The following is a 27,113-nucleotide window of genomic DNA, read 5'->3' on the forward strand; positions in this document are numbered from 1 at the left end:
TCCAGCTTTATTACAATGATTATCCCATTCTTTTGTTAGCGCTCTATTTCTTCTAGTCTAGAAACAGTAACATCCTATTTTTTTCTGCCTTTTTCCCTCTCCATCCATTTAATCTGTGCATTCATTCATTCATCACACACTTATCAAGCATATGCGTTATTCGGTCATCAAATCTCCGCCTCTTCCAGCTAAGCACTTCCCAAACTGGTTGTTGGTGATGGATACCTGACCATGGCCCTACCCCTTATCACTTCATGTTTTGTTAATTATACCATCTTCCTCATTTTCCTTGGCTCTGGTACAGGGGTGGTGAATACATGGCATCTTTCTCTGTTCCACAGCGATGGCATAAGTGGCTGGTGAGTCCCTGCACAGATGTGGTCTCTGAAACCTCAGCACACTGCTGCCAATGGAGCAGCTTTGGCCCTGGGATGACACCTATTTGCCAGTCTGCCCCAGTCTCCTAGTCTCTCCGGAATAACACATCCACGCTGACTGAAGGTTTTCCCTAACTCACCTCCACTAAGCGTGGCTTACCTTGGCTCCCCACACACAGTTCTTCACCCTGCAGCTCTGACCTGGCTCATTGCTCTGCTTTCACTCCAGCTGGTTTTTTTTGCCTTGATAACTCCTCTCCACTTTCCTAAATTTTGCAAAGATCAGAGAAAGTCTCCCCTTCTCCCCAGTGCCCTCCCCTAGTCCTCTAGCCACGTTCACCTCTTCCTGACCTTGACTCCTCTTGCACATAGACTGTTTATCCCATTGTTTCAGTTAGGGTTTTAAAAATATGTTGTAACAGTTTTATTGAGGTATAATGGGCATGCAATAAACTGTACCTACTCAAAGTGTAGACTATGATAAGATTGGATATGTGTATATACCGAGAAACCGTCACCACAATCAAGATAAAGGTAGGTTCACATACTGTTGGTTTCCACGCCCCTGTGTCATGCCATCCTTCCTTGCCCCTCCTTGTCAGGCAACCGTCTTACGTCTTCTTTGGTGAAGCGTCTATTAAAATCTTTTGCTCACTTTTAAAACTAGGTTGTTTGTTTTCTTATTATTGAGTTTGGGGAGTCCTTTATATATTCTGATTTATAAATATTTCCTGACTTATCTTTTCATTCTCCTAACAGTATCTTTTGAAGAGTAGAAATTTTTTATTTTTATGAAGTCCAATGCATCATAGATTTAAAGTAGTGGTGGACGTGGGCAGCATGGATATGTTTTTTCTTTGACGGATGTGTTTTTGATATTTAAGAAATCTTCGCATAACCCAAGGTTGCAAAGATTTTCTCCTGTGTTTTTTCTATAAGTTTTATTGTTTTAGATTTCATATTTAGGATCTATTTTGTAAGGTATGGATCAAAGTTCATATTTTTTGCATATGCATATCTAATTGTTCCAGCCCATTTGTTGAAAATACTATCTGTTCTCTGCTGAATTGCCTTTGCACTTTGTCCAAAATCAGTTTTCTGTATTTGTGTTGGGTTTATTTCTGGGCTCTCCATTCTGTTCCATTGATTGATTTGTCTATCTTTATGCTGGTATTACATTGTCTTGATGATTATTGCTTTATAATGTCTTGAATTAGTTCCATAATGAGTCTAGTATTAGTTCTTCAGCTTTGTTCTTTTTCAAAGTTGTATTGGCTATTTTAGGTCCTCAATTTCCTTGTCAGCTTGTCAATTTTGAAAAACAACAACAACAAAAACCCAAAACCTGTTGGGGGTTTGACTGGACTTCATTGCATCTGTAGATCAACTGGGGGAGACTTGGCATCTTATTAATAATGAATAATCCACAAACCTGATATATTCTCCATTTATTTAGGTCTTATTACACTCAACTCCACTGGTTATAAACTTAAAACTTTATTTGAATACAGAACATAGGATATTAAATTCCATAATGTGTTAAGAGAAAAAGGAAACTGAAAGATATTTGGGCTCATGGGAGCTGCAGCCCCTGACCTCCTGGAGTGCCCTTTTGCCATTCTCTGTACCAGGGGTGACACACATGAGAAGTACCCGCCTATGGGGCAGCACTTTGCATAGAAATTTGCAGGTGATGTGGTTTGAATTTAGATAAGGTGTAAACTCTTGGAAAAACAGTAAACCCATCAGGCCTTCCTGAGTCCTGATGACATGATAGGATTCAGGCAAGCACTGGGGCCCTTGATTGTGCCATAGCTTAAAATTAAACACAGCAGTATTTAATTAGCTAGTTAATTGATGTGCTGCAGCCCTCTATCACAGTTGAGTAGTGGTCTTAGAGGTGTCACCCCAGGTTACGTGTGTATGTAGGTTGTGGGATTCTGCAGTTCTTCCAGTCTTGTACGTTTCCATTCCAGAAGTGCTGGGCATCTAAAGTTTGGTTACTTCTGCTTTACCTTCTCACTGTCTCTGTGTAGGAGACTTGGGGTCAGCCTTAGTTTGACACAAAATGTTTCTCACCTACAGGATTTTGAAGAACCTATTTAAATCAACAAAATCATTTTTTTTTCTTTCAGGAAAAACGCAAAGCTGAAGAAGCCCTCAGTGACCTCAGGCGTCAGTATGAAACAGATGTGGGAGATCTACAGGTGACAATAAAGAAACTCAAAAAGGTAGGTTTGTGGCAGCTGGACTTTGAGGGATACTTTCAGTATCTCAATGTGTCTACATTTTTTTTAGCAACTAAAAACATGCAGAATCATATTGAAGCAGTGGATAGATTAGATTTCAGAATCAAATTGGACTCCTTGGCAAGAATTTTTTTTAAAGGCCTGTAATTTCTATTTCTAAGGGCAGCCTATCTTCAGCATAGATCTAATAAATATTTCTGGTCCCTTGAACAGTTGTCCATCAAACCTCAGTTTTCTTTCCTTGGTCTTTACCAAGTGCCTTCAAGTCCCACGTGTCCAGTGGACTGTCTGCTCACGACAGCAGGGACACTGTCTTTCCTGGTCATGTAGCCCTACACTCAGCTTACTGCAAGGTATATGTATTCAGTGAATATTTATTAAATGAAATGAATACTTCTCTTCTCTGTGGAAAGTTCCAGATCTAGAGGACCACTGATCAGCAAGAAGTGGGAGAGAACCTGTTGACATGAAAGCAGAGGTGTGATTGGTTTGGGCCTCTGCTCTATTTGGTTTCTAATGATTAGGGTCCATTTCACTCAGTGGTATGCTGGTAGATGTTTTACAACAGGCTCTGGAAAGGGGAGGAAGGGAGGAGGCATTTGTAGCATTTGCCGATCTTCATGGTATAAATATTCCCACCATTACCGATTTCAAGCTACCAAGTTGACATCACTGAATGCAGAGTTTGGGAAGAAATGCTTAAAATAAATAGGCTCTCGCCTGCTGGTACACATTGGCTCCAGCATAATACTGGATTCACTTCCTGCATGTGGATGGTCTCCATAACTAATGGAAATACCTTAGCTAAAATGAAAATGGGTACTTAAAAAATAATCGTCCCCAAAAGTGGCATTGTGAATTTAGGCACATCACTTTGCTTCTCTGGTTTTTCATAACCAGAGATAACCTTTCATGCTCCTTCCAGTGTTTATACTGAATGAGATTAAGTGATAATTAACTGCATTTGTGGGTTACTGCAATTTAAACCTCTGGAATTATTAAGAATTCTCCCCAGTATCCTTCTTGGAAAAGTATTATCAACGTCAACCTTATATCTGATTTCCAAAGGTCATTAGACCATAATATTATTCTTGTATTACAGACTTTGAATGGACCAATCCTTTGCTTAATGCTAGAGTTACAGATTCTGCTAGTCACTGTCCTCAATTATTTCTGTGTCATCCAAACCTTTAAACTAAGAGAATGTTTGCAAGAGGAGACACAGAGTTGTTTTTTCATATAGTATATGATGAAGACCAAATAGGCCCTGAACAGTAAGAGTCAGGAGTGACGAGACCCAAGTCCTTATCAAGACTGTGCCAATTTCAGACTCCCCTGGTGGTGCAGTGGTTAAGAGTCCGCCTGACAAGGCAGGGGACACGGGTTTGAGCCCTTGTCCGGGAAGATCCCACATGCCGCAGAGCTAATAACTAAACCCACGCACCACAACTACTGAGCCTGCACTCTAGAGCCAGCGAGCCGCAACTACTGAGCCCACGTGCTGCAACTACTGAAGCCCACGCACCTAGAGCCTGTGCTCCACAGCAAGAGAAGCCACCGCAATGAGAAGCCCATGCACCGCAACGAAGAGTAGCCCCCGCTCGCCGCAACTAGAGGGAAAGCCCATGCGTAGCAACAAAGACCCAACGCAGCCAAAAATAAAAAAAATAATTTAATTTAAAAAAGACTGTTCCAATTTCTTCTGTAACACCCAGGACAATTGGCTTCATCATTCTTTTTTTAAAAAAAATAAATTTATTTAGTTATTTATTCATTTATTTATTTTTGGCTGCATCGGGTCTTCGTTGCTGCACGCGGGGGGCTTTCTCTAGTTGTGGCGAGCGGGGGCTCTTCATTGCGGTGCACAGGCTCCTCACTGCGGTGGCTTCTCGTTGCAGAACATGGGCTCTAGGTGCACAGGCTTCAGTAGTTGTGGCACGTGGGCTCAGTAGTTGTGGCTCACGGGTTTGGTTGCTCCGCGGCATGTGGGATCCTCCTGGAGCAGGGATCGAACTCGTATCCCCTGCCTTGGCAGGCAGACTCTTAACCACTGCACCACCAGGAAAGTCCGGCTTCATCATTCTGATTGTTAGCTTCTCATCTGTAAGATGGGATTAATAATAAACTATCCTGTCTAACCACAGTGACTGACATTTTATTGACTTTGTAGCTTATTAAGCTCTTCTTCATAATTTAAAAAAATCAAATTCTTAAACTTTCTCTGAGGAAAGTGCAAACTTCCCACTTCTACAGATGAGAACACTGAGTTCCAGGTTAAATAACTTGCACAAAGTCACTCAGCTAATAAGCAATGGGTTGTCTTTCTGTCTTTACACAGTTGGTGCTTTCTCACTTATACCAGACTTCCTGCCTGCCTGATAGGGTTGTTCTGCGAGAGAGTAAGAGATAATTTATGGCAGAACATGTTAAAAGCTGTAAAGGAACATACAGAGGTCTACAGATTTAATATAATCACCAGGCATTCCCTTATGCCAGTGGTTCTGAGAAACTCATTTTCTTCCCCACAATTTTTTTTCTCTGAAATTGGCATGATCTTAAAATCAGTGGCTCTTTCGGCTTCAGCCACTTGAAAACCTTCCACTGATGCCACCTGGCAAGATGAAGAAAGTCTATCATCAAAGTACTTAGATTTTGATGACATATCGCATTCATTTTGATCAATGCATGCATATTCTATTAATGGACACCCACAAATCCCCACATTTCCCAAGGGATGTAAGCTATGTGTAAGAAAGACATTTTTGTTGTCCATGTTAGGGATGCTTCTGAGCCAATTTAGTCCGGTAATGCTCAGTAATCAACCAGGAAGTAAAGCTCATTTGTGTATTTATATAATTTTGTGTGTGTGTCTCTAACTTCATACCATACTTAAATTTTATTGACTTAAATCATTAAATAAGCATTTTTTGACATCACCATGAAGAAAACATAGTTGACTTTTGACACCAATTCTGCTCTTAAAAATCTTGGACTCTAGTAAGAGAGTTAAAACACTCATAAGTAATTATGATATAGAATAGCAAGTGTTAAATGCAGATAAAGTTTAAGAGAATATAAAGGTCCAGACTCATACGCAACATAACTGAAAAAGGGAGGACTGAGTTGCTTGATAGTTGAATGGTTTCCCCAAAACGGCTTTTCAATTGTTTCAAAGAAAAATATACACACTACTATATATATAAAATAGACTACTATATATAAAATAGATAACCTACTATATATAAAATAGATAACCAACACGGACCTACTGTATAGCACAGGAAACTATACTCAGTATCTTATAATAACCTATAATGGAAGAGAATGTAAAAAAAGAATGTATATATATGTGTGTAATTGTACATAAGTACATATGTATAATATGTACTTTACACCTGAAACTAACACACTGTAAATCAACTATATTTCGATTTAAAAAAAAAGAAAAAAAATGTACCTTGGCAAAAAAAAGAAAATTCATGAAATAAGAAAACCCCTTTTTTAAATGTTTAAATTATTTAAAGCAAATTTTCAAATCCTTCTGGATTATATGTAGTTTAATGATTTATAAGGTTGTATAATGTTGAAAATTGGAGACTTCTAGAATTCCCATATCTACATGCACATATATTCCTAAACTTAACCAAATCAATTCAAAGTGAGTTTGTAAACGCCCAACTTTTATTTGCTTTTTCAGCTAGAAGAACAATCAAAACACATAAGTCAAAAGGAAGATGTAGCTGCATTAAAAAAACAAATTTATGACTTATCAATGGTAAGAATTAACTTTTCACTTACAGTAATATATTTCCTGTTAGACTACTGTTTCCTAAATAAAACCATGCTATGATTTCAATATTCCAGGAATAAAAGCTTAAAGAGAAATTAATACTACAGTTAGAGGAAGTCTTTGAAATACCTCTGACTAAAGGTATTATATTTATGCAGGCTTTTTCCCTCAGTGATACCTATTGTAAATGCTTTTTTTTTTATTCAAAGCAATAATGGCATGGCCTTTAAATTTTAAATAGTTAACTCCTGCATTCTTATAACATCAACTTTTATCTGTTTCCCTGACTTTGTAAGATGAGGTATTATTGCCCTGCCCTTCCTCCAAGTTTCCTGTCTGTCCCTTTTCCATCTTCTGCTGACCATATCTTTAGTATTTCTGTTGCCATAAATGATAACATCTGCATCGTTATATTATCGTCATTTTCTTTATTTTGTTTTCAGGTTGACTCTAAAAGTTGAAAACCAATAATGAACATTTCCTTTATCGTGACTCTAAATATTCTCCCTGCAGAGCCAAGAAGTGAGCTAAAAGTGCAGTTCTTTCTCTCCAGTCATTATCCCTGTGCCACTCAAAAGAGAAGGTCCCCCAGCTTTGTGGTCAGATAAATCCCCTTTATGCATTACCAGTTTCAGATTTTGCTACCTCCTAGTTGGCTTTGTGCTTGGATCACAATGTTCTCGTAGAGTTGCTTACTTCTCTTGGATTCTCTGGTGGCGTTTTTGGTTTCTTGTAAAAAGAGCCTGCCATCTTCATGATATTACCTCTACCTTGCAACTTCTTATTTATTCTTTCCAGTACATGGAATTTGTTTTTTTCTCCTTGAAAATATTAATTTTGGAGTCCAGGAAATTTCAATTCTTATTGGACTGGCTGCTTTTTAAACTTGCTACCCAGATGTCATCTTGGAATTTCTGATCATTTTAGGTAGCTGTGGTAGGATTCCTGTACAGCTAGGCAAACATCTGTTTAGCTCAAGGCCTCTCCCCTGAAAGATGGCCTTCCTCAGAGCTCTGTGTGTGAAGCTGGCTGTCAGACATAGGAACCCAATTACCAGATGCATGGGGCCTGGATGTTCAGAGAGAAGCCTTAGCTTTGCTTTTGGGAATCATTCAGTTATTTTAAAAAAGACAAGCCCCGTCTTGTTGCCTTTGGAATCAACTCTGGCTTATCTGCTCTTCTTTCCTAGGGTAAGAGCAGGTAAAGGCTTGAGAGGCAGCATGTCTTAATGTACAGTTTTAATCTCTATTTCCAGACCCCCTTTATCACTCTCTGGGGTTCTGCCTGACCAGTGTCTCTTCTTTGTTCTACAGCAGAACCTTCAACACACATCTTCTGGACCTCCTTTTCCCCTACTCTCTTCCCCTTGTCAGCACATTGCCATCCGGTTTCCTTTTTCCAGCAATATGTTTAAATCACTTGACTGCTGATGGGCCCCTCTTCCATTCTTTTAATTTTTATTGGTTTATTTCCTTTGGTATTTCATGTTAATGGGGTCTCAAAAGGGAAAGAAGACAAATTCATGTGCCCAGTCCACCATATTGAACTGGAAGCCTCCAATGATTTTTTTCCTTCTCTTTTTTGTTTTTGTGTTTGTTTTTTTGTTTTTAAGAAAAATATAGAAACCTCCTAACCACACTGGCTTATTTTCAAGTGCAAAATTTAAAATTTTAGGTGATAGGATTTATTGTGAAAAGTAGCCAGTCTACCTGGTAACAGGTACTGTTAATTCCACAGAATGTCTATCAGTAGTTCCACAGCTCTCATTAAGTAAAACAGATGTTTAAATGTTTGGTCTCCGTTAATTTGCCAATAACATGTTAAAGTACGTCATGATAAACTCTTGACTGTTGTAGTTTCACACCAAATGTCAAGTATTTTAAAAAAAGAGCTTTGAGGATTTAATTTTTGATACTTTCTTTAATACTTTATGAAAATATCAAATTACCTTGAATTGATAATTAGTTCTTTGAACACCAAGACTTGAAGACTTGTGGAGGGGTGAGAGTGATGTGTGGGAAGGTTATACTACACTTGACTTCACTCCTCCCGGGTAGAAACTCTGAGTCTAATGACCTGCACTGTGCCTTTCCTCTAGGAAAATCAGAAAGTTAAGAAAGATCTTTTAGAAGCACAGACAAACATAGCCTTTCTTCAGAGTGAATTAGATTCTTTGAAAAGTGATTATGCTGATCAGAGTCTGAATTCTGAAAGGTATGAAACTTCACATTTTACTTTCCAGTTTGAGTGGAATGTTTATTTAGGTAACCATCCATGTCATTGAAGCTCAGCTATGTAGTAATAAAGGGTTCTTTATTAACTTTACTAATGTGTTCTTTGCTTTCTAAAGATTTTACTTTAGGTGTCAGATTTCCTAGTGATTTTTGTGTTTTCAATTTTTTAAATTATTGGCTGCTCAGGAAAGTGCAGGGCTTAGTAATGTTTGAATTAACTGGCAGCAGAAGAATATACCTAAAGTGTCAAGAGGCAGCGCTAACTGAAGTGCTTTGAAGGTAGGAATCCTGGCCCTACAACATAAAAAAATGGAAAATGAGACATCTTAGGCAAGTCATTTTATTTTGCTGTGCTTTAGTTTTGCAATATGGTGTTAATAACATATGACCTAACACACATGTACCCACAGAGGCATGTAATTATATATAAGGAAGATACACATGTATATTTATATAAGGGTATTTAAATATAAAATTCATCTATATGCCTTAGTATATGTGTATATCCCCTAGTACATGTATACTTGAGAAAAACACCTTGTGTTTTGTTTGTTGGTTTGCAGACTTTAATCAGAATTAAGGTCCTGTAATGGAAAGCAGTGAAACATTTATTAAGGACTTACTATATACAGGTCCCTGAGCTAGATAAGGAGTTATGAGTGTGGAATATATAAAAAAAGAAAAGACGTGGCCTCTGCTCTTTGAGAACTTCAAATTTAGTTGGGAAAAATTAAAAGTTAAAAGCGTTATGGAGTTAAACAGCATAAGAACTCAGCCATGTCAGAAACAATACCACTGCAGTGTCACAGGTTGGGTTCATTGCCATGAGATGGTAGACAGAGTGTTCCTTTAGTTCAGAAAGGTGGAGACTTTATTAAAGAAGAGATACTTGAGATGAGTTTGTCAGCAAGCAACACAGGTCACACTGACAATTGCCCGGCACTGTCTTTAGTACTTTACTAGCATTAACACATTCATGGTTTCCTATGAGATAGGGACTTTCCTTATCCCCATTTTACAGACGGGAGAAGAGTCTCAGAGATGTTCCAGGTGAGGCAGAACCCAAAGCAGGGGCAAGGACATGGGAAGGATGAGACTGGTTTGGGGAACAGTGGTCAGCCTGGTGGACAGAAAAAGATATTTGGAATGGAAAGGCAAATGTTTAAAAAAAGATTAAAAAGTTTAAAAGCTAGTTTAAGGCTATAATGTAAGGCCCCAGAATTTTTGGCTAAGGAACTTAAATTCCTACAGACAATTGGGAACCTTTTAGCCTTATCAAGAGAGCAAATGGATAGCTTATTACAGACAAAATTTGACAGCCTGAGGGTTTTTGGAAGCTAGTGATGGGGTTTTATCTGCTTAGAAATGGGGCAGGTGTGAGGTAGGGGCTGGAGGTAAGTGGCTGATGTTCTGAGTGGACATTTTGAGGAGGAGGCCAGGGCTTCTTCACAATAAAGCAACAGAGGAATCGCTGAGCGTGAGTTTACAGTGAACAGAGAAAGCCTGGTCCTGTGGGTTCCACTGTGGCTTAGGGTAAGGCGGGGAGCGCAGGCAGGGCTGGGAGCACAGAGACAAGAAGGAATCACAAGAAGGGAGAGTACAGCTGGGGCTGAAGTTGCATATGGCTTGGAATGAGCAGAGAAGAGTCAGAGGTGAGAGAATGGATTGGGCGGAAGGGGCTGGTAATGTGAGTAGCTGGGGAGAGGGGACTTAGCAGAACAGCAGGGGGTTCAGTCCCAGTGAAGAACAGAACCGGGTCAGTGGGCTGGGGTGGAGGAGCTGGTGGGTGCGGGGAGGGGGATGGGGGGAGCAGAGCCTTGCGAGAGGAAGCAGAGGCGTGGGTGTGCTTGTGGGTCACAGGAGGAGAGGAGGCTGCTGATGTCTCAGAGGAACCGGGCAGCAGCACAGAGAGATAGAAGACCACGGTCAAGGACACAGGCCTTTGGAAAAGGCGGAAAGAGGGTCTGGGAGGGTAGGTGTCGGTAAGGCAGGACTGAACACCTAATCCGCATTCAAACATAAAATATAATTTTACAGGGATCTGGAAATAATCCGAGAGTACACAGAAGATCGAAATAGTCTTGAGAGGCAAATTGAAATACTCCAGTAAGTTCTCATATAAAGTCCTCATCACATTTACATTTAACTTATGTTTTGTTAGTGAAACAGGTGCCACATGTAACACGAGTTGCCATATATCAAAGGCTGGGTTCGCGGCTCCACGCGTGTCCCTTCTCGACACGGTGTGTTCAGCACGTCAGCTTGGCTTTCTGATGCTTCTAATCCTACATAAACTATTCAAATCCAGGGACTAGAGTATAATTCTCTAAAAGTGCTCGCAAGTCAGGTGATATGTCTGGCACGTCTTTATGATACCTTTATTTTACTGTAAAGGACAGTGGCCCTGACCTCATCAGCTTTCTCTGCAGCTCAGCACCCTGAGAGGTTTCAGGCGTCTCACATAGTGCATGTCACATCACTAGGCATACACGATCATTCTTTGGCAATTTATTGTGTCTGGTTAGCAGTATATTTTTCTTTTCTTTTTTTTTTAACCTCTTGGAAATATTACACCTGCTCTGTCAAATTTGCAGCTAAGTTTTAGGAATTCCATCCTCTGAGACCTTCCCCACAAAACCTCCCCCTTTCCCACTGCCCCTTTCTCTCTTTTTCACCTAGGCAGTATTTTCTTCTGGTTTTAGTTCCCCCAAATGATGCCAGGTCAGATTTGACAATTTTTTTCCATCATTATGAATGCTTATTACATCTCACCTGTGACAATGATAGAGTTGCTATATTACAAGAATCCTGTTAATTCATTTATTCATTCATTCAGCAGGTTTTCACTCAGCACCTTTTACGGTTCAGGTATGCCAGGAGCTGAGGATACAGTAGCAAGTAGGAGAAAAAGGCCTCTCTCCTTATGGGGCTAGTCCAGGGGAAGAGGATGGAACCTGATCAATACTTACAGATGTTAGATGCCAAAGGAGCGGCAGGGGCCAAGGGGAGCCGAGTGTCTCGTAAGGGCATCCTCCTAACCAGAAAGGTCTAGGAAGCGTCTGACTTCTGAAGGACGAATAAGCCTGAAGCAGGGAGATAGTAGCCAGTCTCTACGGCAGAGACTTCATTTGATAGAAGAGGTTGCTCAGTCTCTGATAGCTTAAGTGGCTGCTGTAAGGCATATAGAAAGTAAGTGCCTGAATTGGGATTTGAACCTGAGTCAACATTGGAGCCTTTAACTGGTATAAAACAGTGCCTGGTGGTACAGCACCATGCCACAAGAAGGATGCAGGAGTAGCCAGGAGAAAGAAGTATGACATAACACAGCACATCCGTGCAGCGGGGATAGAGAGTAGGTGGGGCCGGCTGGCTTCAGGCCTTTAGGGAACACAGACCTGCACCAAACCTATCCAAACAATGGAGCTATCTGAAGGAGCAGTGGGTTCCACAGCATAGCTGACTCACTCCTAAAATGCCTTGAGACCTCTAAAGAGAGGTGACACATTGTTAAGTTGCACTTCTAGTGATGAATTATGATCTCAGTTTATGAGGTTTGAAGGGAAGTGGCAGAAAGATACAAGCGGTGGTAATGCCACGTTCTGAATATCACAGCCTGAAAAGAAGTGGTGACTTGCACCCCCACTAATACTTTTCTTATCTATTTATTTACTTTGTAGAACAGCTAACAGGAAACTGCATGACAGTAACGATGGCCTAAGGAGTGCCCTTGAAAACAGTTACAGCAAGTTCAACAGATCCTTGGTATGTGATAGAATTTTATAATGCATTTCATTCTTTCTCGTGGTATTTTGATAAAAATCATATATTTTCTTAGAAGAGAACTTATAATAATGAGAAACTATTTCATATAATAAAAGGAGACATTTTCCCAACTTAAAAAATATGCCACTCCTCTGCATAAATAAATGTCTAGGTGTCAGCCAACTCTTTGTTCAATGTTCCAGAAAACCAGAGCAAGATGTATAAGGTGTGACCTGGGTCCTGGAAGAGTTTATAGTATAGTAGGGAGTTAAGATGTGCACAGATAGCAATAATAGAAGAAAAAGTGAGATGTCTCATGGAGGTTAAAATATATATTGCCCAGTTGAGAGGAGAGAGAGGGTGCTTCTGGCTGAGGAGTTTATTTAGACCCACTGGTTTGTTCTTTCTGGTAGTGAGATCATCAGAGTGGAGGCCTTGGGCTTTAAACCCTCCTACAGAAACAAGCTAAGGCCCGTTTGGAATTTTGAGGACCTTTCCGTAGACTACATGTGCCAGAAAGCCTCTCCCCCCACTTTTGGGGGCCAGCTTCAAGGTTGGGGTTCCAGTGCCACAGCTTTGGGTATGGATGAGTCAGCTACTAAGCCAAATGATGGTTTGAGAAGAGATAAATCCTCAGTCGGTATTGCAGGGTCCTGGCAAATCTGGGGAACCAAGATTCCCCTTTATGGTTTATATGGTAGGGTTTGGACTTAAGACATGATGAGGAGAGAGTACTATGGGAAGTTGTTGCAGTTTTTCCCTTGATTTCTGTGCTTTCGTTTTCTCATGTAGGATACCAAACTTTTAATTACATTAGTAAACTAGTGTGCTACAGTTTTTAAAAATGTACACAGAATTTTTACATGTAATAACAAAATATTACGTATTTTATGTATTACAGCGCATAAATAATATATCACCAGGGAATACAATTTCCAGAAGCAGTCCTAAATTTAATGCTCATTCTCCTCAACCTCTGGGCTATGACAGGTATGTTAACACCTACTTACTTTTTGTTTAAATTCTGGAACAGAGTTAAAAGGAAAGTACATTTCCTTACAGGTAAATTAGAATAACAGAATATATTTGGGGCACTAATATCTGTTTTCTACTATCTTACTTTAAATTTATGAAACATGAAACATGTAAAGATTAAAGTAAAAATGTTTTAGAGAGAGTAAAGTGATTCCTTTAAGATGTTATCGTGACTTGGTTTTATGTATGCTTACCCTTACCTCATGCCTATTAAGTCTTGTTTCTTAGAAGTGCCCTCAGTAAGAGGTGTTTCAGGGAAGCCAGTGGAACTACCATATGTGATGTTGTGATATACTCAGTATATGATGTTGAGACTCTTGACACAATCTGTAAATGTTTAATAGCTCAGTATAATATTATGCAAGCTATGTTCAAGGAAAGGCAAACTTTCAAAACAAACAAATGTGGCAAGTAGATGTTTATGCGCTAATGTATTAAAGGAGTCACAGAGGCTTCCCAGAAGTGAGGATTTAGCTCTATTTTTAATCAAATGAAGTGAAATATTAGCCCTGCTATAACTTGAGATCTAGCAGTAAGAACTGAAAGATTACATTTGTGTACACATGTGTATACATATACATGTCCAGTGTTGCTACTTAAAAGGCTAACTTGGAGTATGTCAAAGTTTGATGGTAGACGTGAGTGCGTAAACTGCAGGTCTCTGGCTCTCCATTTCTGATGCCACTTTCATAATTTATGTTCCTTCCCTTTTCATTTGAGGACTTTTGATCTAAAGAATAATGTACTTAAGTATCTTGGCATTAGCAAAATGGCCATATCCCCTTTCAGGAAGGTCTGTTTCCAAGGCTTACTGGTAATCACTTTTAATAAAATTCTATCCAAGTATCAGATGTTTTTATTATTCACTGATTTGTTTAATAAAAAATTTGAATGGTTTATCTATTTGTAGGAAACTGGCTTCTCTGTTTTTGAGAAATAGATATTACTTTTTTTTAAGTTTAAAAAGGTATTATTCTTTATTTTTAAAAATTGTGATAAAATATACATAACGTAAAGCTTACCATCTTCACTATGTTTAAGTGTACAGTTCAGTGGCATTAAGTACATTCACGTTGTTTTGCAACCATCACCACCACCCACCTCCAGGACATTTTTCTTTTTTCTTTTTTTTTCCACACACACACACTGTATTTTATTTTTACAATAGATAAATAAACTGACACCAGGCATTGTACATGGATGACCACAACAAAAGCAACAATGATTGCACTTATGAAACACACTCATACTACGTCATAATATTGACATTCAGTCCAGTAATCCTCCACTGTAACAGCTCCTTTACTTTGTAATGAAAATTGATTTGTACATTTTTTGCCTCTGGGACCTTGTGGGATTTTTTTTTATTCAAACAGAAAGTCACAAAAATTACAATCATCCTCATCAGTTCACTCAGTCCCATGTAATTAATTTTTTTTTCATCTTGATCTTTTGTTAGCACTTTTATGAATTCACCAGTTTTCCATTAGAGTTCTGAAAATGCTTCTTCATTCAGTTCAGCAGTATAGTCAGTTACCAGAAACCTGTACTTGTCAGAGTCTTTTCCATGAATTCCTTGAAGATGAAACCCTTCTATAGGAACATTTCTGCAAAAGCATCAGGGTACACCCAGAACTGTCTGTAAATGACAAAAGACTTAAAAATGACCACGGTTAAAGATTTGATGAAAGTTCATAATAATGCAATTGACAAGGAAATTTAGTTATTTCTGAGATATACATTTTAAGGTAATAACTAGAATTATGTCTTATAACATTATACCAGAATGTATAAGAGTTTTAGAAATTTCATGTAATGTCTGAAACATTTATATTAACATATTTCCATACAAATAACCCAAAGAGAGTTTAGCATTAGTTGTTTTTTTGTTTTTTTATACTGCAGGTTCTTACTAGTCATCAATTTTATACACATCAGTGTATACATGTCAATCCCAATCGCCCAATTCAGCACACCACCACCCCCACCCCACCACGGTTTTCCCCCCATGGTGTCCATACGTTTGTTCTCTACATCTATGTTTGCCCTGCAAACCGGTTCATCTGTACCATTTTTCTAAGTTCTACATACATGTGTTAATATACAATATTTGTTTTTCTCTTTCTGACTTACTTCACTCTGTATGACAGTCTTTAGATCCATCCACATCTCAACAAATGACTCAATTTCATTCCTTTTTATGGCTGAGTAATATTCCATTGTATATATGTACCACAACTTCTTTATCCATTCGTCTGTCGATGGGCATTTAAGTTGCCTCCATGACCTGACTGTTGTAAATAGTGCTGCAATGAACATTGGGGTGCATGTGTCTTTTTGAATTATGGTTTTCTCTGGGTATATGCCGAGTAGTGGGATTGCTGGATCATATGGTAATTCTATTTTTAGTTTTTTAAGGAACCCCCATAGGATCCTTAAAAAACCTATGTATCACTTATGAATATAGATGCAAAAATCCTCAACAAAATATTAGCAAACCAAATCCAACAATACATTAAAAGGATCATACATCATGATCAAGTGGAATTTATCCCAGGGATGCAAGGATTTTTCAATATCAATGTGATGCACCACATTAACAAACTGAAGAATAAAAACCATATGATCAGCTCAGTAGATGCAGAAAAAGCTTTTGACAAAATTCAACATCCACTAATGATTTAAAAAACTCTCCAGAAAGTGGGCATAGAGGGAACATACCTCAACATAATAAAGGCCATATATGACAAACCCACAGCTAACATCATTTACTCAAAGGTGAGAAACTGAAAGCATTTCCTCTAAGATCAGGAACGAGACAAGGATGCCCACTCTTGCCACTTTTATTCCGCATAGTTTTGGAAGTCCTAGCCACAGCAATCAGAGAAGAGAAAGAAACAGAAAGAATCCAAATTGGAAAGGAAGAAGTGAAACTGTCACTATTTGCAGATGGCATAATACTATACATAGAAAATCCTAAAGATGCCACCAGAAGACTGCTAGAGCTCATCAATGAATTTGGTAAAGTTGCAGGATACAAGATTAATATACAGAAATCTGTTGCATTTTTATACACTAAGAGTGAACTACCAGAAAGAGAAATTAAGGAAACAGTCCCATTTACCACCTCATCAAAAAGAATAAAATACCTAGGAATAAACCTACCTAAGAAGGTAAAAGACCTGTTCTTGGAAAACTATAAGACACTGAAGAAAGAAACTGAATATGACACAAATATATGGAAAGATATACTGTGTTCTTGGATTGGAAGAATCATATTGTTAAAACGACCATACTGCCCAAGGCAATCTACAGAGTCAATGCAATCCCTAACAATGTAATCACTAACAAAATACCACAGGCATTTTTCTAGAACAAATAATTTTAACATTTGTATGGAAACACAAAGGACCCTGAATAGCCAAAATCATGTTGAGAAAGAAGAACAGAGCTGGAGGAATCATGCTCCCTGACTTCAGACTATGTTACAAAGCTACAGTCATCAAAATAGTGTGGTGCTGACACAAAAACAGACACATAGATCATTGGAACAGGATAGAGAGTCCAGAAGTAAACCCACACACTTATGGTCAATAAATCTATTACAAGGAGGCAAGAATATACAATGGAGAAAAGACAGTCTCTTCAGTAGCCAGTCCTGGGAAAACTAGACAGCTACATGTAAAAGAATGAAATTAGAACGTTCTCTAACAATGTATGCAAAAATAAACTCAAAATGGATTAAAAATCTAAGTGTAAGATCAGATACCATAAAACACGTAGAGGAAAATGTAGGCAGAACACTCTTTAATATAAATCATAGGAATATTCTTTGGATCCATCTCCTAAAACAAAGGAAATAAAAGCAAAAATTAACAAATGGGACCTAATTAAACTTATGAGCTTTTGCACAGCAAAGGAAATTATCAACAGATCAAAAAGACAACCCACTGAATGGCAGAAAATATTTGGAAATGTATGACCAACAAGGGGTTAATATCCAACATATATAAACAGCTTATATAACCAAACATCAAAAAAACAAACAGCCAAATTAAAAAATGGGCAGAAGAACTGAATAGACATTTCTCTAAAGAGGTTGCTGATGGCCAACAGGCACTTGAGAAGATGCTCAACATCGCTAATCATCAGGGAAATGCCAATCAAAACCACAGTAAGATATCACCTCACACCTGTCAGGTGCTATCATCAAAAAGATGATATCATCAAAAAGAACACAAATAACGAATGTTGGCGAGGATGTGGAAAAAAGGGAACCCTCATACACTGTTAGTGGGAATGTAAATTGGTGCAGCCACTGTGGAAAACAGTATGAAGTTTTCTCAAAAAACTAAAAATGGAATTACCATATGACCCAGCAATTCCACTTCTGGATATATATCTGAAAAAAACAAAAACATTAATTCTAAAAGATGCATGCAGCCCAGTGTTCATAGCAGCATTACAATAGCCAAGATATGGAAGCAACCTAAGTGTCCATCAACAGATGAATGGATAAAGAAGATGTAGTATATATATACAATGAAATACAACTCAGCCATAAAAACTAATGAAATTTTGCCATTTGCAGCAACGTGGATGGACTTGGAGGGCGTTATGCTAAATGAAATAAGTGAGACAGAGAAAGACAAATACTGTATGATATGTCTTATATGTGGACTCTAAAAAATACAACTAACTAGTGAACATAACAAAAAAGAAGCAGACTCACAGATACAGAGAACAAACTAGTAGTTACTAGTGGGGAGGGAGGAAGGGGCAATATAGGGGTAGGGCAGTAAGAGGTACAAACTATTAGGTATAAAATAAGCTACAAGGATATATTGTACAATGTGGGGAATATAACCAATATTTTTTAATAACTGTAAATGGAGTATAACCTTTAAAAATTGTGAATCACTATATTGTATACCTATAATTTATATAATAGTGTACATCAACTATACTTCAGTTAAAATTTTTTTAATTAAAAGCATCTTGTAAATTTAATTTTATTGCTTTTGTGGCCTTATTGGATTTTAAGTTGTATATTTGTTTTAGTTTTGAGTTTTTTTCTAAGAACTCTAACAAAAATATAACTTGTTTTGTATTTTTACATATTTAATTGTAATTAAAATATTCTTCAGGCAGATAAGAATAGTTTACTTTTAAAAGGGTATGTATATAAGTTGAGTTTGAGAAAGTCTGATCTATACCTATATTTTTTATTTAGATCTATATTTTCATGGAGGTGATTTTTCAATCAGGATGTTTTTCTCTTTCATTCCTTATCAAAAATATGAATAGGTTAGGGCTTCCCTGGTGGCGCAGTGGTTGAGAGTCCGCCTGCCGATGCAGGGGACACGGGTTCGTGTCGTGGTCCGGGAAGATCCCACATGCCGCGGAGCGGCTGGGCCCGTGAGCCATGGCTGCTGAGCCTGCGCATCTGGAGCCTGTGCTCCGCAACGGGAGAGCCCACAACAGTGAGAGGCCCATGTACCGCTAAAAAAAAAAAAAAGATTACCCTCTCTTTTCTAAGAACATTCATCTCTTATTATTTCTCATATCTGGAGACCTATATACCCTGCCCATTTCCTCTTTCTGATGACATCATGTAGGCCAAATGGCTAGGATGGTGCCCAATGTGTAGCAGGAACTAAGTAAGTTGTAACCCTTGTTTTATTTCAGTATAAACTTAGATACTTATGGGAATCAAATGGAAAAGCAAAAGTAAATGAGGTAATTAACATTTATAAAATGCTGGAGTTTCCCAAGTGGAAAGATCCACAGAAGTCAGGAGTTCTAGCCTTTGTATGGGGCATCTCCCTATGAAACCTCTCCCATAGGAGTCTTTGAGACATGTCCACACTTAGTGGCAGAAAATTCATCTTGTATGCCAGACCATTCCAGGGCCACACATTTCTGACTGCCTGGCATTTTTCACCATGTCGATTACAGACGTGATTCCCAGAAAAGTTTATCAGTTGGCCCTGAGAGAATATAGTCTTCCTGTGTCAGCTCTTCAAATATTTGAGGAGAGAAACCATTACAACTTAAGCCGAGTGCACTGAAACATTTCTCAGACTGGAAGGTTTAAAGTCTCAGGTCATAATAGAGGTATTATCCAGAAATGGACATGCTGTTCAAAATATGGTCTGACCACATTAGAATAAAAAGGTTCAGATGTTCTGTGTACATTTTTCTTAACACAACTTGAGATTACATTTACATCCTGGGCATTCTGATTCTTTTTGTATCAGGAAATAAAGGTGATTTTTTTAAAATAGCTTCCTTTATTAAATGTTTGATTTAAGTGTCTTTATCTTAATTGATTGTTGCATAGAATGAACTATTGCTCTGAGCATTTTATTTCCCCTGTTGCTTAATCATGGAATACACTGAGGCTCTTGGCAAGAATGAGAATATTGGTCTTCTTGATTCTGTTGCTGTCTGATTCCATTGCTGTGTCATCTTGAGCATCGCCGGCCCTCAGGTACAGCAGTCCTCTCCTTTGTCCCCAGGTCATCCCGCTCTTCCTACATGGATGAGGACTGTGACTCTCTGGCCCTCTGTGATCCCATGCAGAGGATAAACTGTGACATTGACAGCCTGCCTGAGAGCTGCTTCGACAGCGGCTTGTCTACCCTGAGAGATTTCAATGAGTATGACTCGGAGGTGGAGTACAAGCACCAGAGGGGATTCCAGAGGTCACACGGCACACAGGAGAGCTCTGGGGGTGATGCTTCAGACACAGACGTAAGCCCCAAAGTCATTTCTCTCCTAGGCCTGATCTTCCATAGAAATACGTATCTCACCCCGTTTGACCTTTATCTGTCATGGGCATTGTTTTAAAGGTTATACATGTGAAACATAGTTGGGAAAATGTTTCTCCCTATCAAGTTAGGGAAAACTCTCACAGATTCCCTTTTGCAGCCACTCTGTTCCATAATAGCATTGACTGTTGATTCAGCAGCATATTTTTCTTCTTTTTATTTCATGATATATATGTGTAATGAAAGACTTTGCTTTTTAACGGCTGACTTTAAAAAAAAAAAAAAAAAACAGGTTCCTGATATCAGGGATGAAGAGACGTATGGCTCAGAAGGCGTGGCTTCCATCCTGGACTGGAAGCCGCAGGAGTCTGCTAGTGAAGGCAGTGTCATCAGCTCCTTGAGGAAGCCCATCTCAGCACTTGCACCACAGGTAGGCGGTTTCAGAGACACTTTTATTCATGAACACTGTTCATCTTCATGCCATGTAACTTACTAGGAAGAAAGCTGGCACTACCTTTGTCACTCACTGTGGCTTCCTTCCCCTAGACAGACATGGTGGATGATAACCATAACTCTTCCAGCTCACAGAAGGCTTACAAGATTGTGCTGGCTGGGGACGCTGCAGTAGGAAAGTCAAGTTTGCTCATGAGACTTTGCAAGAATGAATTTCGAGGAAACACAAGTGCCACCCTGGGTACAGTTCCTTTTTCAGTGGATAATGGGAAAATGACCTTCTTTAGGTTGATTTCTATTTTTGTTAGGGATTATATACAGACACACAGATCTCTCTCTTTCTCTCTCTGTATAATATGTATATAGGTAGAGGGGTGTGTGTGTGTGTGTGCGCACACGCACTTGCACACACACGTGTCCTTCTCTATAGAATAGCCCTCTGTTTTGGCTAAGGCCTAAGTTTGGGAAAGGAAGACTAGCAAAGGACTGAGGTATCTGCCTACCCAGTGAGATCAACCAAAGTTTAGAGCCAGAGATGACAGATTCATTTATTCAGCAAGCATATCCTGAGTCCTGCTGTGAGCCACATTCTGTTGTAGGCACTACGGATACACAGTAAACAAAGTCGACTAAATCCCTGGATGAAAAACACATTTTAAAACATGAGATTGGGGAGAGGTGCACTTTTACACAGGGTGCCCAGGGAAAGCCTTTCTGATCAGGTGTCATTTGATGTTGATAAAGTGAGCTTACCGATAGCCAGTTTGGCATTAAGGTCAAAATCATAGCCAGGTGTATGTTCCCTCCCCTCCTTCACAACGGAATACATGAGTAATACCTCTCAGAACAAGGAAAAAATAGTGTCCTCATTTCCCAAATTTGCACAGTAATCAGTAAAAGGAATTGAAAGAAGATATGCAAATTATCATTTACTTTTCTTCCTTATCTAAAGAGTTCTTATTTTGATAACCAGAAACCTTAGAACAGATTACCTTCTTCACAATGGATGTCTTTCTAAATTTATGGTTCTCTGTTACACCTTTCAAGATAACAAAGCTGAAGGTTCACTTCAATTTGATTCATAAAAAGCCTACAATATTTGGTTCAGTTCCTGGAGAGCCTGGCATATATATACATCGTATACATGTACTTTTATATATATATATATATACATATATATATATACACACACACACACATATATACATACACACATGTATATACCTGTATATATAGATAGGCACATTTATGTGCATGCACACACACAGATATAACTGAGTCCATCTAATTATGTGGACACATAAAACATAGATTTTCCTTTTGTCCATAGATTAAATCCTTCCCCAAGTCAGCCAACCTGCAATAAGCATCTGCACGCACTTGTGTGGTCTGACTTATAATTAGTATGGAAGGTCACTGTCCTTGAAGGCCAGGTTCATTCCTCTCCGTCTTGCCAAACTTTGGCTTATTGGCTTTTGTCTCATCCTAAAGAGGGCTTGAAAGTAAATACCAATGGAATTATTTACATCGTGTTCTCCATGTTCTCTTATATTCCTTTTCAGGAGTTGATTTTCAAATGAAAACTCTCATTGTAGACGGAGAGCGAACAGTACTGCAGCTCTGGGATACCGCTGGCCAGGAGAGGCAAGTGCTTTCCATAATACTTTGGATTCTGCTGAGTTGCACAGACAAGCCTTGTAGGATACTTGGTGGGTTTTGTACTCATATAATTCTGATCGAGCACGTTAGAATTTCAAGAATGCTTGTTTTTTTCCACATCCTTTCCTCCTTCGCTGATCCATCAGTCGTGTGAAGAGGATCTTTAAGCTTCCTTTGAATTGGTGAGCCACTGATAAAAAGAGAATGCCCTATCCTAAGGAGAAAATTTCGGTGAGGCGGCATTCCTGAACGTGGCAACAGTGTGAGGAGCTGCATAGCTGGGGCACCACAGAAGATGGAGAGGAGGACCTGTCAGTTCCCCGGTTCAAGGGCAGGGACACAGACCATTGATAAATAGCAGACTGGCATCTGGCCACAGACAGTACCCTGTCTTTCTTTCACTGCTGATGGCCAGAGCATCAAGCATAGGTTTTAATCATATCTAACTCTTAGGGAACAGACTGTATCCGATTGTGCACCAAACAAGTATGGGGGTACCTGCCGACCTCTGTAACCAGGCACCATTCAGGGTGTTCAGATTCAACGGTGAACAGGTGGACACAGACACCTGCCCACATGGAGCTCATATTTTCTAGCAGCATTTGAAAGATATGTGTGGTTAACATAGCTATTTAAGATCCTGTAAGATACTGCACTTGGTTTAGGACAGATAGGGTGAGGTGCGCTCTTCCCCTGGTGAGCCCCCAACACCCTGTGTGTGTGTCCTGTGGTGTTCCACGTGGTTAGTTCTTCTACCACCCACCCACAATACTCCCTACCCACCAGCCAAAAAATAATTTTTCTCTGATGTGCCTCTCCTTCCATCCTTCACACACACCCTTCTGTGTCCCACAGCTGGGTTCTGGTAGTGTGTTGCTGAGGCTGAAATTTTTAGAAATTACGATCTCAACCTTGTCCTGGCTATGCTCTGGGGTATGTAGACTTTCTTGGGATTATTTGGTGGAGAAAATGATTGGCTTTTCTAAATCACTAGCCCAGATTCTTATTCTGTTACCTTTCACCAGGTCATTCTAGGCCTCGGGGATGACTATTTCACAGTAATAGGTTGCCATTAGATTCTCCTCAATTGGGGCTTGTTTTAAAAGGTGAGGGAAAAAAGTGAGCATAAAGGAGATGAAGAATGAGGCAGCACCAAACTGACTGACTGATTAGAACAATTACGTGCTATTCTCTTTTCCAGATTCAGAAGTATTGCCAAGTCTTATTTCAGAAGAGCAGATGGTGTTTTGCTGCTGTATGACGTTACGTGTGAGAAAAGCTTTCTTAATGTACGAGAATGGGTAGATATGATTGAGGTAAGAATTCAAAACAGAGAACCAAAAAATTACATAGGAGAGCTACAGGCTGTCTCGGGAAATGCTGTTTCTCTTCTTTGTCAAAACGAACTCAATTACAAGCCACTGATCCAGGCTCTCAGGAAGAAGTGGATGTGAGAAGTGGGGTTCCCAATGGCACTTGGCAGTACTGGTCTCCTCCTCAGTAGCTGGGCAAGTTCCCACAGAGCTAAGGACACTACTAAAGTGAGCTTCTGGGGTGGGGAAGGGGGGGCGGGGAACTCCTGAGTTTTCTTTTTTTTTTTTTTTTTTTTTTTTTTGCGGTAAGCGGGCCTCTCACTGCTGTGGCCTCTCCTGCTGCGGAGCACAGGCTCCGGACGCCCAGGCTCAGCAGCCATGGCTCACGGGCCCAGCCGCTCCGCGGCACGTGGGATCTTCCCGGACCGGACCGTGTCCCCTGCATCGGCAGGCGGACTCTCAACCACTGCGCCACCAGGGAAGCCCTGTCTTCATTTTTAAAGGATGGTTTTTCTGACTCTATAATTATTTGCTGACTTTGTTATACAGCAGAAACTAACACAACATTGTAAAGCAATTATACTCCAATAAAGATGTTAAAAAAAAAAAAAGAATCCATACCTAGACACATCATGGTTGAATTGCTAAAAGTCAAAACAAAGAGAAAATGTTGAAAGCAAGAGAAAAATCACTCATTGTGTACAGAGGAACCACAATACAATAATGACATCAGAAACGAGTCCAAAAGGCAGTGAAGTGGCATAATTTCATTGTTTTTGAGGCTCATTTCTTGATGCTGTATCAGGTGTGGTACCAAAGTGGATGAGCGCCTGGATGTTTTTAGGCACCACGAAGAGTCATTTCTCAGTGAGGGCTGCTGCTTCGCTTGTTTAGGAGCTATAAACCTGTTTTTCTAGTCAGGTTGTCTTCTATTCTCATAGCCTGCTCAGGGGGATGTGTCCTTACTGCCCCCTTCGTTTTACAGATAGGGAAATGGAGGCAGAAACAGGAAGAGACTGCCTGATTTCATGCAGCCGGCGAGTGGCCAGGTGGTGGGAGGGACAGAGTCTCAAACTTAACTCTGCCTCTCACATCTTACATTCTGCCAGCCAGCTCCTCTATGAATGCCGGGACAGACAGTGCAACAGTATGCATATGCTGATTTGGGGAGCATTATCCTGAGAATCTGTTAGTTTGAATGACTGCTCCTTGGCTCTTCACAAGAAAAGTGTTGACATTTAGGGCCTTCTGATTTTGCTTTTGTTGTAAGCCAGATAGCAGCAAGTGTGGAACTCTGAGACTCCATTTTTGTCCCATTATAGCTGAGGGAATATTTGTGTGTTTTGTACCTGCGATAATGAAATTGACTTGTAATCACCACTGTTTGAGTGAAAATTATAGAAAATTATGTGGGCACTACAGCCAAATGTAATTCTAGGGTCGCGCCTCTTGAGTTTGGTATTAGTTTGTATAGTGGCAAGGGTGATGGAGTCAGTTTGGACCACCCCTGGCCCTTACAACATCTTATTTAACCTCTCTGAATTTCAGTGTTCTGATCTGGAAATGGGAGAAGGTTTGGCTCCTTTTAGAGATATTTTGAGGTTTAAAGATATTGTCTGTACATCATGTGGCATATAAGGGGCATTCAGAAAGGGTAGCTGTTGTCATCATCAACCTCATAACTTGCCCAATGTTTCATGTATGCACAATTTCTTTCTTTTCTTCATGGTAGGATGCAGCCCATAACAGCATTCCTATCATGTTGGTAGGAAACAAGGCTGATCTTCGTGATGCTGCTGAAGCGGAAGGACAAAAATGTGTCCCAGGGTACTTTGGAGAAAAACTGGCCATGGTAAGAGTAAGAGTGGGTCCAAATTGGGAGGGACCTTTCACTTCTGTCTACATTTGCTGAAGAGGCTGTTTAACAAACTCCACTCTGTTTGATACGTCTTCTGTCCCTATACAGGCAGAACTCCCAGTGGCCCCTATCCGTCCCATGAATGTAAATAATTATTCCAAGAGTTAAATCCCTTGTGGAGGTAAAACAATCACATGATCATTTTCCCCCACTGAGTACCAGTGAGAAAGAGGATGCAAAATTATTGTGTCTTCCTCCTCACTCTTCCCCAGTTCCTGGAATCCTTCTCTAGTCCTGGAACCTAGGTAGAGGAAGAAGAATGGGTGTCCTGTTTTGAAAAGATGGGTTTGGTTCCAGAGGGTCACTGTGCCAAGGGGCAGCAGATGGTGCAGTGTGTCATCTGGGTAAAGGGGTGAAGAGAATTGGAAGACTCATTCTTTCCTCTACGATTTGTAGTCAGTTGGAATAGTATAAAATTATTTTTGGCTATGCATTTGTACAAAGGATGGACCTCATTTCTGTCCAGATTATTACTGTGGGCAGTGTTTATTCTCTCATTATTATCATTGGGTCAGAATGCTATGTGGCCCTCTTATGACTTGTCTTACCCAAATAAGGAACCAGATGCTCCTTAGGTCAAATATGAAGTTCTTATCATAACAGTCCGATCTGACATCGCTATCATTGTTGTCTGTCATCAGCTTGAAAGGACTGCTCTATAACATATACATGTGAACTTTAAAAAGAAGTTTCCATTCCACTATTCTAAGTTGGAATTGTTTCTTGTTTTAAATTTTAGAACTGTGAGCCAAATATGATAAACATCAAAACTAGGCAGTGAAATATAGAAGAGATCCATTCAACACATATTTAATTGTATCCACCATGTGAAAAAGCACTTCATTGTGAGCTGAGCAAAGGGCAGAGAACAAAGGAAACCGTCCTTGTCCTCACGTAGTTTACTGTCTGGGGAAGACAGATGTTAAACCCACGAAATCCACATATTCCCCTAGAGAGCTCATAATTCCTGGCCACATGCCAATTTTATTCCCTCCCCCCCAGTTTCTCAGATTTCCCAAGGTTTGCTTATTTATTATGCATCTCATGTCCTCCACCCTCCTGCATCCTCAAAGGCCATCTCTATTTCACCCTATAACATCCTGGCTATGAAATTCAGCAGCAGCACTACCCATTTCTACTAGAAATACATTCATTTGGGGTATTTTTTAGATTTTCTATGGATTTGGGGGCTCATGGGTAAAGGTTTCACGGTAGTCTTTCCCCATTGTTTGGTTCTTCCTTCTCTCCCTGCTCCAGAGCACCCATCACATCTTGCCCGTATCCCACACAGGACTGTGTTGCCCACACCCAGCCCCACAGCGCACATAATTCTCCTTTCCTAAAGGAAACTGTCTCCAGCTGTTAGACAAAGACACCCAAAAATAACCTCATCATTTACATCTGCGGCAAGTGCTATGCTGGAAAAATACATGCCTCAAGAGGTTTTACAGTAGGAAGACCTAATACCAACTTTTCAGAGTTAGAAAACACTTAATCTTAACTTCAAGGGAGGATTACCTAAAAATCTAGAAGGTAGGTAAAAGTCAGCC

At 39.7% G+C, this 27,113-nt stretch overlaps 2 protein-coding genes across 9 annotated transcripts in view; one reads left to right on the top strand and one right to left on the bottom strand.

Moving 5' to 3' along the window:
* Positions 1-27,113, top strand: part of RASEF (RAS and EF-hand domain containing) — a 72,194-nt gene that overhangs the window by 33,047 nt on the left and 12,034 nt on the right. For 2 of the 3 annotated variants that reach the window (XM_019940338.3, XM_073806029.1), the window contains exons 4-15: positions 2,513-2,608; positions 6,324-6,401; positions 8,515-8,630; positions 10,688-10,756; positions 12,328-12,412; positions 13,314-13,402; positions 19,969-20,203; positions 20,513-20,650; positions 20,767-20,914; positions 22,236-22,317; positions 23,534-23,648; positions 25,378-25,497. In XM_019940338.3, the coding sequence (XP_019795897.1) occupies positions 2,513-2,608; positions 6,324-6,401; positions 8,515-8,630; positions 10,688-10,756; positions 12,328-12,412; positions 13,314-13,402; positions 19,969-20,203; positions 20,513-20,650; positions 20,767-20,914; positions 22,236-22,317; positions 23,534-23,648; positions 25,378-25,497 (1,371 nt within the window). The remainder of the gene's footprint in view (positions 1-2,512; positions 2,609-6,323; positions 6,402-8,514; positions 8,631-10,687; positions 10,757-12,327; positions 12,413-13,313; positions 13,403-19,968; positions 20,204-20,512; positions 20,651-20,766; positions 20,915-22,235; positions 22,318-23,533; positions 23,649-25,377; positions 25,498-27,113) is intronic. The other variant, XM_019940339.3, reaches the window with a different exon arrangement.
* The window catches only part of IL11RA (interleukin 11 receptor subunit alpha), a 131,290-nt gene continuing 118,571 nt past the window's right edge, over positions 14,395-27,113 (bottom strand). For all 6 annotated transcript variants that reach the window (XM_073806031.1, XM_073806030.1, XM_073806035.1 and 3 more), the window contains one exon: positions 14,395-15,086. The gene's annotated coding sequence lies outside the window, so the exon portion shown is untranslated. The remainder of the gene's footprint in view (positions 15,087-27,113) is intronic.

The sequence above is a fragment of the Tursiops truncatus genome, chromosome 6 (assembly GCF_011762595.2).
Source record: "Tursiops truncatus isolate mTurTru1 chromosome 6, mTurTru1.mat.Y, whole genome shotgun sequence".
In the NCBI taxonomy this organism is placed as follows: Eukaryota; Metazoa; Chordata; class Mammalia; order Artiodactyla; family Delphinidae; genus Tursiops; species Tursiops truncatus.